The following is an 18660-nucleotide window of genomic DNA, read 5'->3' as shown; positions in this document are numbered from 1 at the left end:
GTGTGTCGTGTTCTTGTATAATGGAACAGAAATCAATTATATCTACATCGGTTTTATATCAATATAGTTTTCATAAAATGGTTGGTTATGCTATCTAAAAACCATCTGACGTTATCTAGTGATGCCATGATGTTAATTTTGCTCTTTATTGTCAAAATATGAGTGTCTTGTGAATAATTATAGCAGGCAGAACATTTAGATCTCGATTCACGTTCCTAGGAGAGTGTATTTGTCAAGTTGTAAACTTACTTATTCCTGTAGAATGTCTTCCTCATTCGGTAAATAGTCTTATTTGTTATTGTGACTCAGCTATCGAACATCAACGAATGCTATGCTACGATGACGAATACTGCGATTTCGCTTTTTCTCTCGAAGACCTAGCAATAAAGGTCGACATTGAATTGCCATTGGCCGCCCAAGAACGAATTAAAGCAATGTCTGCTTGTGTTATATGTATATTGTAGTTCCCCCGGGCAAAACCTTCTGGCTCTTTCTCGTGTGCCTTCGTTCGCTTCATTTAGAGACGCTAAAGTCCTTTCAAAAGAACCAAACGAGATTCGGTGAGGCGGAACGTAGACGGTTCAGAATTGAAAATAAAGCATCACAAATAACCGCATTAGCATATTTGCCACTATGACAGTAGTCCGGGCCACCATCTTCAGCACATCATCATCAGCCGCTCTAATAATGCAACCGCTAACAATATTAGTAACCATATCGGTAAACAAATGCCGTTCATATTTCCCAGTCCTGTAGCAGCGACCGTGGCCACTTGCTAGAATGTAACGGGACTTCACAAACGACGATGACGACAATATCTAAAAATTTCATTGTTAGTTTTATACATGCAATCTCTAATCGGTTGGCTGCCGCCGCTATTACATCTGACTGGGTATGAAAGTGAGCAAACATATACTACTTACTGTTTACGCGGCTGCATAAACTTGACACCGGTCTTCGGTATATCTACCTCGTGCTGATACCATATGTTTAGTAGCAGTGGGCTGACCTTGACGGTCTCCAGTACGGCGCACAGTCTACTGGCCTTACGCGCGGGCAGATGCATACGGATATTGTACCGACAAAAGCAAACACAAAGACATCAGAATGGATCACCCGAAACAGAGTGAGTAGGGGGTGTGAAGGAGATGAGGGGGAACGAACCACCGAAACCACGATCACAGCCACAAACGAATACGTGAACGAACAGGCGAGTGAACAGATGAATGAAACTGTAGTAACAACAACAAGCGATAACAAACAGAAACAATGGCTAATTAAGAAATTTAAGGCAGATTATTCAATTGCGGCCTTTAGCTCTGTTTTTCGTATACATATTAGCTTCTGTGGAGTCGATTTGTAAGAAATTTGGTGAATTCAAATAGCAAAAGCCCGAGTGAGCCATCATTCAAAGCTTAGATTTTCACTTTCTTGATACAGCTTCACGTTACGTATTAGAACTTGCTCAACGCCTTATTGAGTTATGGGCCTATAGTGTTATATATTTTGAGAAAAAGGCAACAACAATTTGGAAGCAGAGTATCACAAGGGTACTGGCACGTGGGCTAACGAACAGAATTTTTACGGTGATAGAGGACCTTTCAAATACGTAGGCTTACTTTTATTTTATACCGTACCATGCCAAAAGCTCAACCCCTGCAATATGTTTTCTGTGTTTCTCAACTATATATGTAAATATCGGTTTTATATCGTGCAGATAAATCTCCGAAAATTGGTTCGTTCTTAAACGTGGTCGACACGCCACATTGTTCATACAAACTGGCGATTAATTACACAACTTTCTATCAATAGAGTAAAGTTCAAGTCTTCATTACCTATGTAATGGGCATATTAAACATGCTACGACTTCAAGTGGGAAACCACCTGATTGCTTACGCATTTCACATCATAGATGTAAAAGACAGTTATGAACCTCGGCCAGTTTATGCTCGATGTGCATTGAATTCAAAGCGGGCGTTTCGCTACATGTACAGATCGATAGCCGTACAAACTTTTGTGGGATATCAGATGCTGTTGCTGATAAATACTGGACATCAACATAACAATAGCCTTCGCGCTATCTTCCGTGAACTAGAGAAAGGTCAGCTGTCTGTCGAATGCGTGCTTTTGTTAGCTTATAAGCTTTTGAAAACCTTCAGCTTACTTTAGAAAAAAAATGAGACAAGAAACAAAGAAATGTATTTGTTCAGAAAACTAGCATGTAGGTGCTGTCATGTAAATGAGTCTCAACCGTAAAAACCCTTTGCCGCTAAGCCATACGAACTCATTTGCCCTATGAGAAATATCTTGCCGCAGCTGACGAAATATTGCTTTTGAAACACTACACTCCCAAGCTGGCACTTTTATTCAATTTTCTGAAAAATATTAGGCAAATTAATAGAGATTTTTACCATCAAACAATTTTAAGTGGTATATAATTGATTCTTCTGAAAGATAAAGAAGCATAGGCTGCACTAGAAAAAGCCTGTCTGCTTGTTTTAGTCTTGAACTGTCGCGGTCTGTTTTTACCTTTATTGATGCGTTTTTTCCTTTGCTTGAGTGCAATATATCTAAACTCCCTTTGCCATTGGGTACGTGATGTTAAGTTCAGAAAAGGTCATTAGGCATGAAATACTAGCATCAATTAGAACGCTGACGATTTGACAAATTTATTCATCGGGCAGTTTTAGTATGAAATTATGTCGAGCATTCGCAGATAAGCCAAATTGTATCCAGCCTTTTTACTACTATACAACGTAATTATTTTTCATATACGGTAAAACATTCGCAAATTCGTTACAGGGTCACGATCAAAACAATGTACAAGATTTAGTTTTTAAACTGTTAAAAATGTTTAACTTTCACACTCGAGTTATTATAGCCGTGGCAAATAAAGTTGGCTAAAGGACAGATTCAATTATGAAAACATGGCGGCAGATATTCAGCCAAAGATAATTGTGTCCAGATCGGAAATATTTACAAAAGCCGATCGTCGGTTAGATCATTTTGCTTCGTTCTAATAAGTAGCTTGCAAAACATTCAATTAGAAGAAGTATTCCAAAGTATCGACATACCGCGATCATTCTCTTGGCAGGAAGATGTCTCAAGCTACGAGTTGAGTATGTTTCGTATATATCTGATACTACTAGGATGAAGAAACATTTTCATAGAAAAAAAACCAAACATCTTCCAGGTGAAGCTCACAAGTGGTGATCTTTTTTCAATATACAATAAAATCCCTATAGAAAAGAACGCTTTTAATTTTAAATTCGAGTACATATCAATCCCATATGAGGACAAACGCATACGACAGGCCTTTGTATGTGACAAAAACAAATAATTTTCCAACATCGTATGACGCACATACCCTATTATACTCCTCATGATTGTCAACTTTGCTTTGTTCATAACTGCACATGATCATTCAATGACATACAGTGCTACTGCCTCTACATTTTTAGTGAAAAAATTTGTTTGAAAAAACACTTGTTTTAATGGACCCTAAAAGCAGAACCTTTCTAAGTACGGCTATTTGAACAATATGCAAACACATCGCTTAAGTGGGGGTTTAGAATTATCGTTCTGCACCACTGCTATATGCCTTCATTGTCTGAAAAACACCAATCACATTAGGCATACAAACGATGATTGCCAAAAGTCTAGGGTATTATGATATAAATATACATTTTCTATATTTTATAATGAGATGATTTTGCATATATATATAGGGAGCGTTGCGGATACAGTGGAACAACATCGGTGGTACGTGCTACATTCGTATGAAGATGTAATTGGAATAGTTATTATGCGACATATGCGGCTCTAAGGGTCACGCAGAATGACCACGTCGTAATGTCCTGTCGACAGGGCATCCTTTTCATAACGAGCATACACTATAGCGGTTTGATATAGCCGAAAAACGAATATGATAGGTCGAACCGGATAAGGGCATCCAGAACGAGTATCCGCAGAATCATCATTATCAGCCCATGACTATCGCTGTTATCATCTACATAAGCAATGACGGCAATGAGACATTACCTAGTGCGAAATGTCATACTTCTCCTCTTTTCTCTCTTTTTTTGCGCTTTCAGTTTCTATGAGCTTGCCTACTATTGCCGCAGCTCCAGATCTGTGACTAATGGACGCACGCAAGAGAAAGAATAGGGGAAACAATTAGTAAGAGACCTGTCTTAGATTGCACTGGACGTAGCGTGCTGACCGAGTGCCACCAATGATAGCCGTACTCAAAGCCATTCCTGGTTTGTACTATAGTTGAGCTAGTATGATACAGAATAGTCTTTAATTAAATCAACGTATTTCTTGTGATGGTTATTCAGCCTGAACAAAAATCTCAACAGAGGAAGCAGAAGGTGGTATTCTTCAGCATTTCTCCATGGGGTGAACATCGAGGTGAGCCTGTGCATAGCTGTGTGTCTTTTTTCATCTTTATCCTACGCTTTCTTGGCCTGAAGTAACGTTCGGTCCAGTCGATAATTTAACTCGCTTCAGCAATTTACAAAACATAGGTTCTTGTCATGGGCAAGCATATGTTGTAAAATTCGTTTTTAAATTGAGTCACCGCAACAGACGATCTCTTGAACACGTGCGACCTTACGCTGCTTTCACTCACAGTAACTCATTTAATTTTGGGTGGGATTTTTCTTGTAAATGTAATTTAAGTCACAACCTTAAAAAGTACTATAGAAATAGTTTAGCAATAATAATGAGAAGTTATGACTTTTTTTTCATAAACGTTTGAATGCCCTTTCTGTATGATTCGGCCCTTGTTTCTGTTCTGAAGGAATCCTCAGCAGATCTCTGACATAGCGCATTGTGTGATGTGCATAGGGTGATGAACCTCTTTGTTTTGGTCGTACACATCACTATGGGCAACTGTCATCCTAAAGATTTCGAGACGACTGTGTGTGCCCCGCTTCTGCTCTATCATATCAGTCAGCGTCAGTTCGTTATTAAAACCGTTTCTCGTGTCCCACTTTAACGATTACTGAAACTATTCTGTTTGTCTTTTATTTTTTTACTTCGTGATCGATTAGGGGCCAACTGATTGTTATTTGCTATGTGATCCAAGCCACGGTATACAATCGGTAATACAACAGTTTCGCCTGGTTATGAGCCAATTTAGCCTGGCGACTAAAATACGATGGACAGCCACCGAATTTGAGCAGCAGTAAACTGGTATGCATCATTTTTATAATACACATTGAACGTTTTTAATATCGGTACTATTTTGTTAAGCTTTAAAATTTTCAAGTGTACCGTTGCTTACCGTAGTTAATATGATTGGACAAACATGAGCACCCGAAGGGAAGTCTGTCTCTGGAAGACCAAAATGTCTGCCAGGACCATATTGGAGCAATTAAGCAACACTTAAAATAGAGTCATAACGAAAAAAGACTGACGCAATAAAAAAAAAGGTTATAATAGTATTTAAATCGTTAGTTTTATGTTTTCCTAAAACACCTCTCACGGTTATTAGATGACACTAACACTGTGTAGCAACTGTTAGTAACAGCAGAAATATTTCCTGATCGAATAAATTTTTGACTTATATATATTAGACAAGCCTACGAAAACTGATATACGGGTAGCAGAAATTAGCGATATCATCTTATCTTATATTGCATGCCAAAATTCCTCAGAACCCAGAGGGGTACGTTACGCAGTGAATGTCGTCGACTCTCTGGCGTTGAATCGAGCCGCGCAAAATTCGAAATTTCTCCTCATGTTATAGGGGACACTGTCATTGCCTTGGATTAAAACGGTTTCTGTTCACCTAAAGGCTAAGCTAGATATGCTTCTCAACAGATAATTGTATCTTTAGCTTTATGTTCAGAGCTGTAACGTATAACGAATGACCAGCATCTTCATGCGAGACGACCATAAAGTTTATGACATTATCGTTATAGCTGATCAATTGGCATGAAGTTGCTATGGCCGACGATTTAGCAATCGTTGTCAACAGCGTCGTCCGAATTCAGCTAAGTCGAATGTACTAGACTTTTCCACGATTATTAAAAACTGCTAAATAATAGGATATGTAAATGACACACATCCAAGCACTCATAATGGCTATAGCGCAGCGTTGCGCGCAGTGCTTTGGTTTTTCCCAAACGAACCTCTAGTCAACTTCAATCGTCCTGCTACCGAAACAACGATATGATAAACGTATCGCTACCTGAACGTCAGTTTCCTTCTTTCGTATGCTGATAAGCTAAATGCTATCGCCAATAGGATCTGATTATGATGCTTCGTTGTTTCAAATTGACTCGATATAACGTTGATCGTATTGCCGACATTTTGATCCAAATAAATTCCTAGCTTCTCCGTAGTCCAAATCAAACTGCAAATGTTACTGATAGAAATTTTCTAGAGTAAACCGTTGGCCGCAATAGAAAAGATCACTTGAAATTAAACCTGGTTGAATGGACGCTTGAAATAACCACAAGTAACTCTGACTAGGCGTTCACGCAAATCAGTGTTTTATTAGCTCGCTTGGTACATTTGTGTCATACCCTAAATGATTGTTTTGGGATCCAGCTTGCCAAAAATATCTAGTTTTAAACCCAGACAATTGCCCGCCAAGAGTCGCTTATGTTGTTTCGAACTACTAGCTTCTCCCTATTATACCAGCGACGTAATTTCTTACAAAATGTCCTTCTAGCTTTGAACAGCTCGTACATGGAAACAAAATATTTCCTATTACGTTGTTAGACGTTACGCCTTACTGTCCTTCTTCATGGATAAAGGGATTACGGCTGCGCGTATGCCTGAATTATTTTCTTTGTGGACGTCCTTATAGGCCAGCTTTTCGAGCAACAGTAATACATATTCTCGCACGAGGGCCAGCTAATCACAGTAAACTCCATAATTTTTATCTACCTTACTTCACTGTTTATGACGTTATCGAAGTCTAACATTCAATATGCATGATCATTTTTCGTTTTTCCCAATGAACGTCGCGCTGGTTGTTAGCGAAAGTTTAGTGTAAGTATATGTGCGTATTAAGTTTGTATCAAAGAACTATATTTAAAGTGGGTTTGTTTAACATGTACGGATCTAAATACCTGCTTACTACTAAAAAGATGTTTAACCACGACGTACGTTTCCTATTCAGCGTTCAAAGTTATTTTAACTAGTTGGCTATATACTGAAAGGACGTCTGGAATTTAAGTTTCACTATCTTTAGGTTTTTGTCGAAAATTTAGCTGTACGTGGCCGTAACAGTGACGTCAAGAAAGCTAGATAATAAAATCGCTTTTCTTTACGATCGAATTATATTAAACTGTTTTGTCTCCTAGTTGAGTACATATTTTAGCATCCGGGGCAAAGATGTACTCAAATGTGTCAGGATTACATTGCAAAAGAGGTCACAAAACACATTTACATTCTCTATTTACTTTAAACGATTCAGTGCTCGGTGTCTATGATCAGTTTCGGGCGCCTTTGGCTTGCCAGACTTCCCATAGATGTCGAAATCTTAAAGGAGTTAGGTACAACGTTTTCGCGTTTACGAAATATTCATTCATAGTCTTTGTTAGAACAGTATAGTTGATTTTCACGCATGAAAGAAAGAAGGAATACGTTTGCCTCGCAATGACAGTAGTAGTAGTAGGACAGCTAGAAGAAAGGATATATTCATTAACGACGGCGAAAAGGTTGCCTTAACAAACATAATAATGACCCGCACCCGAAATATCTGCTATCCGATAATATCTACGTCTACTGTGACATAAGCGTAGAAAGTACTGGTTTGTAAATATGCCATCGCTCATATATTGCTTTTCAAATAAAAATAAATTTTCACAAGTTTTTTGAACGTATTTTGTCGACTTCTGTATATTTTTTATGATAACTTATTGAAGCTCGTTTTTTAATATTTGTGGTAATTATCTGATTTTGCCATACTTCTATTGTCAGCGAAGGGTCTTCTTTAATCACTGATTTCCAATGGACTAATAAGTTCTGACAGTTACATATAGTTGCCGTCGGAAGGCCTTTGTGGATTTGTGCGCATTTTTAGCTATTGGCTGGCAATAGATTTTTGCAAACGATTACACTATGTTTTGTTCGTGTACTCCAATAGCTCTTCACCGTAAATGGAAATATTTATCCTCACGTAAGGAAATTATTCTGGCACTCTTTTTTATAGAGAACTTTTTTCATTTATGTGTTCGTGGTAATTTATGAGGGCACACAAATGAAGCTTACTTGTTTGTACTTATACAGTAGTGTTCCAATACTTTTTTTTCTCATAGCTTATCTCTATAAGGGAGAACTTAAACAGCTGCATATACCTGCATAATTAGTCACTGGTGCTGCTGTACCTCCGATATACACGCTGGCTTCTCTTACTGTAAGGTCTTGTTTTATTTTCTAAGGACATAACATTAAGTAATCTATAAGTATTTCATAGTTACACCAATTAGTTCTAGCAATACGACTAAGTGCTACTATAGCGTATAACATCTGCAGCATCATCGACCTCGCATAGATTGCGTATAGACATTTTATAGGAGAAATCATATGTAATTTTGTCGAAAATGTACTTTCAGTCATCGCATGTTTGAAGTGATTTCGTGCGCAAGCATCGCGGAATCCTTCGGGGTAACTATATCTAAATCCAATGATTCCAAGATCAGAATGAAAGGTTAACTTATTCACAACCTACGTTATCGCAGGAAAAAGTTACTGTGCAGTGTCCATGCAATGAATAGATTTGAACTGCATGCGCCATGTATAGATTCTGCTTAATTGGTAAAGTCTCTCCGTCTATTGGGGTTCTAAAGTGACCCACGTAAAGTGGCGACTTTATTCTGAATTTTGTGCATGGCTATAGTTCCACCGTCAGGTACCATATATAATATGTTAGTGAAATATGCATTTTTCAAGTAGCCAGTCTCTTTCCAAAAACAAATTGCGGGTTTGAGGTAAGATTGCCGGATTACTTCCTCGTACGGCGTAGGAGTACTTAAGACCTGTGCAGTACGAGAGCTGGCGATAGGTTTCCTTTTGTTATTGTATATAATACATTAGTCGTGCATTTAAGCAACAAATCACTTTGTGTATGAGCAATAAATTTGTCTGGAAACTCTAATCTATTTACCGTTTATCTCTATATTTCAATTAATCCTGTCATTTTCACTGCTATTTAAGCCGATCGAACAAAAATTGGCTGGTGACGTTTCCCGCTAATGCATACAAACTTCATGCCACTAAACGCTGACTAATTAGACGTTTCTATGGAGCGCACGTCAAAGTGCGCTTCTTAATATGAAGTTCGAAATTCAATTGTAAACCTGAATAGTTTTGGGTAGCAAAGTTAATTTGAATCATTAGGTTTGGATGGCCATGATCTTTGTCCATGTTGACTCATGGAAGGAAGTTCTAGAAAGGCTAATATAGGAGCATTCATTGTTCCGATGAACTGCATTCATTCAAAAGTGCCACAATGCGTACTCGAACGTTTAAGATGCCTGCTGAGAGCCTAATACTAATGTTGGGCGAAAATACGCACGTACCCACAAATCTAAAACTCTCTACTAAAAATAATTGTCTAACGACCGATTCCTGTGTACTTAATGATTTGACACATCTTGGAATTTGACGCGAACCTTATGCTTTTAAAACACTACAGAACGAGTAAACTATTTAAAGTTTCTCGTAAATATTACTAATGCAACAATAAACACTTAGCACTAGCTAGGGACTAGAAGCCGCATAAAAATGTGTGTCGTAATTGCACCGCCCCTGTCATAAACTAACTTAATATTTTGAGAACTTTACTTGAGCGGGAAGAGAGGGCGACGTGCGGGTACCGATCGTTCAGTGTCTATATAAGTCAAAATAACAACGGCATTAAAGATCTAATTTTCTAGATTAAGTCTTCATGTTTACATGTAGCAACGCTATCTTTGATTACATGGCATATTAGAAAAAACACTGTCAAAAACTTGAACTTATTGAACACCAGCAAAGTAAACGCTAACGGACTCAGATCGCCCTGCAGATTATATATATATATATATATATATATATATATATATATATATATGCGTGTAAATTAAAAAAGCTCTTCTGCAAACGAGCAATGTCTATGCAGTATTTTGTACTTAGCTTCCTTAGTGAAATTACCTCTGTTCTGTAATGCTCTGACCTTCTAAAGCAGCTTTTCCTTTATTTGTTGCAATTCTCTGGGGGGTTGGCATGCTACGCCCACCTCTAAAGGTAAAGATTTTAGCTTGGGCAAAACGAAGCTTTTAATATCTTAATTATTATTTGATGAAGAAATAGTAGGCATATAATTATAAGGTACTTTTGGTATTTAAGTTGGGCGATGTTTCACACGGCTAGTTGTCACCAAGACAATGATAACGTACTTGACTGTGTTGAGCCTTGAAGGTATATAATGATAGTAAGTACAGGTAGTCTATTGCCTTGAGGTTCCGCGCCATTGTAGTAAACATATATACATTTACATACTTGTTTTTATCGTACCAACATTCATTTAGCGGCATGAGAGCGGTTGCTGTAATACCTATCTGTTTGCCCTTTTACTGCAACGCTTGCGAGGTCTAGTATAGTAAACGTGACGAGTGAAGCACAAATGTTACTGATATGGCATCCATTAAGAAAGACGTATCTAGACGGTGGTATTCTGCTAACGAATAGAGAACATAGCATATAGAGTGAACGTGTTGTAAACAAAAAATTCCGTCGACAAACTAAAGGAGAATAATATCATTTATTATCTTTGACCGCTCCTGATTCGTTTCTAAAATCACAAACGCTGGTAGAAGTAATTTGGCTGATGTGATGGTTACATAATTTGCACATGTTTTATTTGTACTGTTACAAGCGAGATGTCTTATTTTTAAGTTAAGACATATGGGCAGTGGATGGTGTGAATGACTTTCAGACTGAGCACACTTTAGATAACAATGGTGAACCGGTGAAGGCAATGGCGGTAAGGAGGAGTGACGAGGACGGATATTCGATGCTGCTGCTGCCATCGCAGCACCTGTTATTGCTGCACCTGTCATCTTAGCGGTTGTCGCCACCATAATCGTTGTTGTCGATCGGACCGAAAGAGAAGCGCATGGTTATATGGATAGACAAAGCAACGAAGGAAAAAGAATATAGTGTGTGTCCGACAATAGGATGAGTTTTTGTCCATCCATTTGTCTGAGCAGAACGGAGCCGAATGTAGCGGAGTGGATGAAGTGAGTTTGTTCGTGTTCTGCCATCGCGACGGCCATCACTATCTCCATCACTGATGTGCTATTGCTGCCGCCTGCAACGTCTATAGCAATGACGAGCGGATTGCCTTTGCTTTTGGCGTCCTCGTTGTCCAGCCCTAACCACCTTCTTGCATGATCAGAGATTGTCGAGGAAGTCCCCACGGCACGGCGCTAGGCTTCTATTAGATATATATATATATATATATACCAGTACACCAGACAAATACGTAGATGCTGAGTGTGTATGTGCTTGATGGCTTGATTTCAACGACGGTACGGATGATGATGTCGTCGATGACGTTGCTGCTGTATCGGCTTGATCGATGCCGTAGCGAACTAAGAGACTGAATCTTAGTTAGCTAAAGCATGCACGAGTCGCCTGTCTATAGTTGATGTGTGGACGGCGCATGCGTGTCTGACTATGTTCGATTTATTCGTGTTTCTGCGCTGTCGTTACGCTGTTGACGCGGCAAGGCAGGCTTGTGTCAGCTACTACTGCTGCTGTTGTTACAGCTGCAGCTGCTGCTGGTTGTCGATATGACCTTGGTCAGTGTCTGTAAAAAGCCTAACCATCCTCCCTGTCTGGCAAACGCGCGTAAATGGAATTAAGTTAACATTCTCCAATATCTTGGACAACCAGTACAACGTTACATATATATATATATATATATATATATATATAGACATGGGAACAAAAACGAAAAAAATATCCATCTATAAGATATTTAGCAATGCTACTGTAAAAAAAAACGCTGTCTTTCATTTGACATTGGGTATGCAAGAGGTTACGTATAAAAGAAGACAGACGACCGAAGACGGTCATCACTTCTCCTATCAGACATGTTCACAATATAAAACTTGAATGTTCGATTCGACACGAAAGTTCATTGCCCTTATTACGGAATTTGCTTCTTCGGAAAATAGGTTTGATACGTGATTGAGATAGGTTTAATTTGGAACTATATGTTCACAGTCGATCCACAGATTCAGCGCGCTAACTACTAACTACATGGACCACAATGCTACACATAAACAACTGTACTTCTGCTGTCCACTTCAGTATATGCTGGTTGAACCTTAATCTTCTGTTAGTTCAAAACTCGTTGACATTTCATATCACTATTATTAGCATAGACGATACGGAATCGTTTCTACATACAAAACTCAAACAGTCCTCCTTGACTAAAATCTACTGGTATGTGTCTAAAGAGCTATGAGAAACTAGTGACCGTAATCTATGAGTGAGCTTAGAATAACCTTTTGTCGATCGTATTATCAATAATAAGATTGTTGCAGTGCTCCTTGATCATATCAACAATCGTACTGATAATTGCATTAAGGGTACGAGCATGTGTCAGAACTTTATTTCGTTCTATAAGAGCCGTTCAATCTACTCGATGGCTCAAGGCCGACAACCATTATAAAAGCACCCCTTTCCTCGACAATTGTCTACATACACTGTTAGGAGGTTACTAGATAATATATGCTTAGACTGTTGAATAAGATGTCCACCGCACCGCTTTTCCTGTCATATTTAAAGTTTCTTTTTTTAACTCAATACCAACCTGTGTTTAGTATTCGCTGGTTATTCTACGCAGCAGTGGTGAGTATGGCAGTGATCTGTTGAGATGGCGTCCAGTGGCCTTTGGCAATGGCCGCAGATGACCGCCGCCGATGGGTGGACGTAGTCTGTAAGGTTGTGTTTTCATCTGCTACAACAAACAGACGTGTACTAATGGTAATAATACGTGTACTACGTGTTACGGCTGTGGCAAATAATTGTTGATTTGTCCTGACATGTGCCTGTTTGCACCCATCTTGCCTTTAGCATTTGTAAGCATCCCAGCTGGGCTTCAGCTTGAGTCAAATCAGAAATTGCTCACCTGCTAAGACTAGTAAGAAATGCCGTACAGAACAACTGGTGCGCATAATCACATCTATGCATCAAGCAGCTCGTTAGACAATAGTACTGCAAGTATTTTGGCAGAGGCATGGCCCAACCCTTGGCCTAAATGTGTACAGCCTATCTGCTTAGCTGGCTTACATTACACATAGTTCCGGATGCTCTCCGGAACTGTGTCTAACGCTTTAGGAAACCGGAAAGATTCCTAAACCTCTGTATCAGCCGTTTATATTGTTTTTCTTTGGGGCGCAGTACAGGTTATGTTGTTGAAGAAGCCGTAAAAAACGTAATTCTCCAGCGTGATTTTTCCGTCAGAGATAGAAAAACGACACTGGACAGTGCGACATAAGCTACAGCTCATTCGCCGCGTGAGCGATAAAAAAACAGTACTCGATACATTGTAGCACTTTTTTTTTTATTGATATACTGATTTGTCGGCTACGCTTTTATTTTGAGTATATCTCGAATTTTGTTCACGAGAAGTCACATGCTGATTAAGGAAGGAAAGTAATAGAAAACTGTTCGTTTATCAAACGTATCAACAACCCAGTAATAATCTTGACCGCGTCCACGTTATCCTAGTATAAACAATAATCGATTTTATACATTCATAGCGAAGCATCAGGGATCTGAAAAAATACAGTCATGCTAAAAAAAAAAAACTATTTTATCACCTGAATACATAGATATCTTGTTGAATTTATCGTTGAAATGCGAGACCATCACTTTAAGGCAGCGGTAGGGCTACATAGGTCGGATTATTTTCTCAGGTTCATCGAAAACGTGCTTTATCTTGTTTGGATGATGGCCAAATTGTGTGGTTTGTATTGATTCCGCCAATTAAATCGTTTCTAAATATTAATAAGTAAGCTAATCCTAATCTGTGTAGCAAAACAAATGATTTATGCTACACTTTCAACACTCATCAATCATAAAAATACGCGAAAAGCTAGAAAACAGCTTAACAATATTGAAATTACTGCATCAAGATGATACTACACGCAGTGTCAATAGCTCCTAATTAAAACGCATTTTAATCGCAATTTAAAAAACAAATTATTGAGAATCATCTGAGTTACATATTCTAAGGTCTAAATACCAAATAATACATTTCCCTATTATTAAGATGTGCGTAGATCAGGTTTATCCCGAAAGGCAAATAAAAGCTATCTAACAAATGTAAACGTAATGCGTTGCTCGCTGCGTCTGTCGCATATTTTTAACGTAGTTGGTAAAATATCACCATTTTATACACTATATCTTTAATGCTGTACTTAGTAAGTTAATTAGCTAGCGTCACAGACCTGCCGAGTATAGAATAGAATGCGAATCATTTGAGTATCATGAAACAGTATCATGAATTAGAGATGAAACAGTGGCTGGCCTACAGGTTATTATTCCCTTATTTTGGCTTACTCCGTTCTACATGCAAACATCCGCCATTATCTCGAGTTGATACTTAACTAAGTACGAAAAACGAATTTGTATTTATCAGCTACATACCCGACCAGATCACTAAACTGTTCTTTGCGTTTAAGATCACTGTCCAAACGTTACTCTGCTGTTAGCGCCAGCCCACCAATGATGCCCTATGAAATGCTTTTCCGACAAAGGTGAAAATTGGATATACATATGTACGATTATCTATACTATTATTACTACAATTATGGTTATTGTTGTTGGGCTTGTAACACAATCATCACAGTATGAAGTATCGAGCTCACAGAATGCGGGCTGTTTGCCAGAAAAGAGATCTGATATTCGAGTATGACTATTTCCTAATTGACGCTTTGAAGTGAGCAGAGAGGTCCAGACGAGAACTGCATATAAGAATACTTAACGTGGATTTAAAACTCTACTGTTTCAATGAAAAGGTCCGACTGGTTTTCAAAGAAAAATACCATTATTTACGACCGCACAGTTTCAAACACATGAGGGACGCTGTTTGTTAAAACTAAAATGAGATACCTAGTTATCTTCTCTAAGTAACTCCAATCATGATATCTTGCTTTACATTGTTGTGTCCTCACTCTTTGAGGACACAATTAGATAAGGACTGGCGTAAACAATTATAGTAGGCTATGATTTAAGGAGCCTGAATAGGTTGTACGATTAATAGTGCATAGTTGTCTCTAAAATTGTAAATTCCGCCTTTGAAATAATATAGGTAAGAAAATATTTTATGCATTATATATGGGTCATCAGTAAGCCAGAATCTTATGAGCTTTTTTACTAATCACGTGGCTAATTTGGCATTACTTTGGATAGGAGTTCACGGAAATATGCATCTACATACAGAATTACACATTTCTTATAGTAGAAAAATTATGCCACTCAAAATATCCGATTAATTTCTCGTCGAATACGTTGACCAATCTGTGTTCTTCTCGCTAAAGTGTGGTATGGTTTTTTTTTTAGATGCATATTTTGCATGTATCCAATATAGATTACTAATATAGATAGATGTAATACTAATATAGATAGAATTAATACAAACAAATTTGGTACCCTCTGAATTGCTCGTTTGTCCAGCACTATCAATAGGCGCTTTCTTATTATAGACAAATAGGCTTATAGGCAAATTTTAATGTCGCGGCCAAGGAGATTTATTGACTATTGTTGAATGTTTCTTTTCAGAATTCCGCCCAAGTAAATCGTCGACATTTAGTCAGCTCGTGATAAACTACTGAGCGATAACAGGTCAAACATACGTCTCTATCAAGCAAGTTTATTTCAGATCGATAATTAAAGAAACAAGAATGATGCCTGTGACTGAAATGGCCTATGAATCTGCAAGAGATTCTCCTTTCATATTCTAGTAACTACCTGAGAATGTTTATTATTAGAACACATATGTCTCTAACGGCTATATACTTCGAATATAGTGTCTCAAACTTTCCTGTATTTTAGAAAGATGAATTTTGTATAGTTATCGTATTTAAACCACTACTATTTCTTCAACCCTCTGAATCCCCCGTGAGCGCGACATTCTTTGGCCACGGGATACCTAAATAAGGCCATAGATCCGCTTCTGTATAAAGATATTCTACAAAATGCAACGTATAGAGATGTATAACGCGACCCTTACTAGTTGTAGTAGTAAAATAGGCATTATCGAGTTGACCTCCACGATGTATTTCAACTCACCGGAACTTGAGAAAGGTCGACCAAGAGTACTCCAAAGTAGACACTTAAAAAGTTGTACATTTGTATCCAAGTGAGCTATGGCACCATGTCTCGCTACTATAAAACTTTAATCCTGCAGTAGATGTCACTACTTCCTGCTTTCAAAAATCCACACTGACTCAAAGCAATCTATTGACACCTGCTTTTTAGATGCAGTTTTGGCAAACCTAATAGTTGAACTCGTGCTTCCATAAATCTTATTTTACAATTGCATCTCATCTGAATAGTCGGAGCACAGTCAATCCATGAAACCCGAACATTTCATAGAAAAAACTTCCTGTGCGTATTAATATTTGTCGCTAAGTCCTTACTAAATAAAGATATGGAGACCACAAGAAGAGCAATTTTTTAACACTATCGATGCCTTTTCACTCAGATGTCTGATGGACACATTTCCACTTCACATTATAGCGTGGAACGAAAATTAACAATGCAGTAGTTCCTTCAAGCAAAATCTGCGAAAAGTCATCGAACTCTTGAAAACGGGTCGCTCCGATTCCGACGAAGCTGTCAGCGGGCCCCAATGGCAGGCACTCCGACGTAGCCGTCACACAGTGAACGTGGAGAGAACCAGAATAAACGCACCGAGGGAAAGGAGGTAAGGGCCCCATTATGACGGAAAAGAACGCAAAACAACAGATGACAGAAGCAGCGAAACACGAATGCAGGAAGCATAGGCCACTGCGATAACCAGCAGGCAACGCTGGTCAAGCTCTACGAACTTCTTCCTCATTGGTACCATTTGACTGTGCAGCTTGTGGTTAGTCGATATTGTGCTTTTCAGAAGTAAACAGCTTTCATGATAAGACCATCTTCTGTAATGGAACTTGTAAAGGCGGCGGGTCTGGACCGTTGGGCAGTTTACCTTTGAACGTCATATGTGTATGTGGCGATTCTATGATAGGAATATGGCACCGCAATCGGATAACTGAATAGGCACAGGAACGTACTTTGGCGCTTGGTAGTAAGGCCCAAAGTTAAATTGTCAAATGCTGGATTCCCGCTTTTCAACTATACGCCGATGCGAAATGAAGAGTGCACTAGTACACATGACGCATACAGACAGTTCGTTTGAGAGCGTGCCGTCGTCATGCGCCCTCGTCTTTTATTTTCAGCAACGTGTTGTTTCTATTATGTTCTGCGTTGGACATCATTCTTTGTTGCCACTATTGTAAGCCCCGTAGAACCGAAATGTTGTGTTAGTATGATGCCATTCATTAGCAATAACAGGCTTAAGCGATTCGACTGATATACGAGGGTTTGTTACTTCTATACACAGGATTTTTCTCAGTAACGACTAACCTCGACACAATCAGTGTTTTAAGAGCACACGTGCAATGGCATTGACAATAGCTATCATAAGAGCTCGCAACAAGTATGATATATTGATACGTTTGTAAAACACGCTGACATTTTATAAACGTCAGATCTATCATAGAATCCGTATATTAATCGTATAAGCGACAATCTTAACTCGTTCTCCTGAAACGTCGTATGCTCTTGGCTTGGACTACCTGGCACTAAGATATTACATCAAGAAGGGAAGCCAACAACAAAACGTAATGTACCAGACTACACTTGAAATATACACAGAGTAACCCATGTACCGATTATGATGCACAATGTTGATAAGATAAAACGTTGAACGCCTAAATCTGCCCTATCCACGATCATTTTTCTTAGATTCATACTCTTTTGGTGCGAATATCCGAGTCACGCCATTCAATTCCATTTGGAATTAGGGCGGGCGTATGATAAGAGTTCTCGTATCCAACAAGAAAAAAACACTCTATTATTTAATAGAACTCAAGTTCAAGCTTGTTTGATAGAAAAAATAGTAGCGCAGCGAATGTACGTACAGTAAATACAGCATTGGGTTTTAATGCGACAGCATTTTTAAGGGCTATGCTGTTACTTGTTTTCCGCAATTCACTTTACATGTGTACTGTCAACTTTATTATTTGCCGCCTCAAATTGTTTTTTCCACGCCATAATAGTTTAATAAAGGTTGTGGCGCGAAATACAAACTAGATCTGCTTTAACTGTTGCTTCTCCATGCCTATGAAATCATAAGGTGAAAAGTTGCATCGTACGAATGTTCACTTAAACACTGTTTCAAACAAAAGTTATAATAATGGGCTAAAAACAAGTTGTTTCCTCCAATATTATTATATATAGAAGATGGCCGGCTAAGTTTTGTCATTGACCAGTGAAAACTCTTCAGAGCAACCCCTCCAATCTTATATAGCTGCAGGCGTATAATTATTCACAGTTGATGTTATATTTTCATTGTTATAATTAAGCCACGCT

The 18660-nt window shown here is 38.5% G+C and overlaps 1 protein-coding gene and 1 long non-coding RNA gene across 7 annotated transcripts in view; one reads left to right on the top strand and one right to left on the bottom strand.

Annotated features, from left to right (window-relative positions):
• The window catches only part of LOC111269734 (uncharacterized), a 34237-nt gene that overhangs the window by 10635 nt on the left and 4942 nt on the right, over positions 1 to 18660 (bottom strand). For 2 of the 6 annotated variants that reach the window (XR_015314680.1, XR_015314681.1), the window contains exons 1-2: positions 16312 to 18656; positions 924 to 1232 (exon numbers count right to left, since the gene is read on the bottom strand). The exons of 1 other annotated variant lie outside the window; for it this stretch is intronic. Coding sequence is in view for 2 of the 5 variants with exons in the window: in XM_086972216.1 (XP_086828342.1) it covers positions 991 to 1232 (242 nt within the window). In the remaining 3 variants the exon portion in view is untranslated. Of the gene's footprint in view, positions 1 to 923; positions 1233 to 10746; positions 11844 to 12826; positions 15315 to 16311; positions 18657 to 18660 lie in introns of those variants that run through there. 3 more of the 6 variants (XR_015314679.1, XM_086972218.1, XM_086972216.1) reach the window with 3 other exon arrangements.
• On the top strand, positions 3849 to 16707 carry LOC111269736 (uncharacterized). The gene is made up of 3 exons (XR_002685900.2): positions 3849 to 4413; positions 5058 to 5199; positions 15802 to 16707. It is a non-coding gene; the product is annotated as an uncharacterized LOC111269736 (long non-coding RNA).

This window comes from Varroa jacobsoni, unplaced genomic scaffold (assembly GCF_002532875.2).
Source record: "Varroa jacobsoni isolate VJ856 unplaced genomic scaffold, vjacob_1.0 scaffold_1409, whole genome shotgun sequence".
Lineage (NCBI taxonomy): Eukaryota > Metazoa > Arthropoda > Arachnida > Mesostigmata > Varroidae > Varroa > Varroa jacobsoni.
Note: the sequence above shows the minus strand (reverse complement) of the source record. Positions and strands in the feature narration are given on the sequence as shown.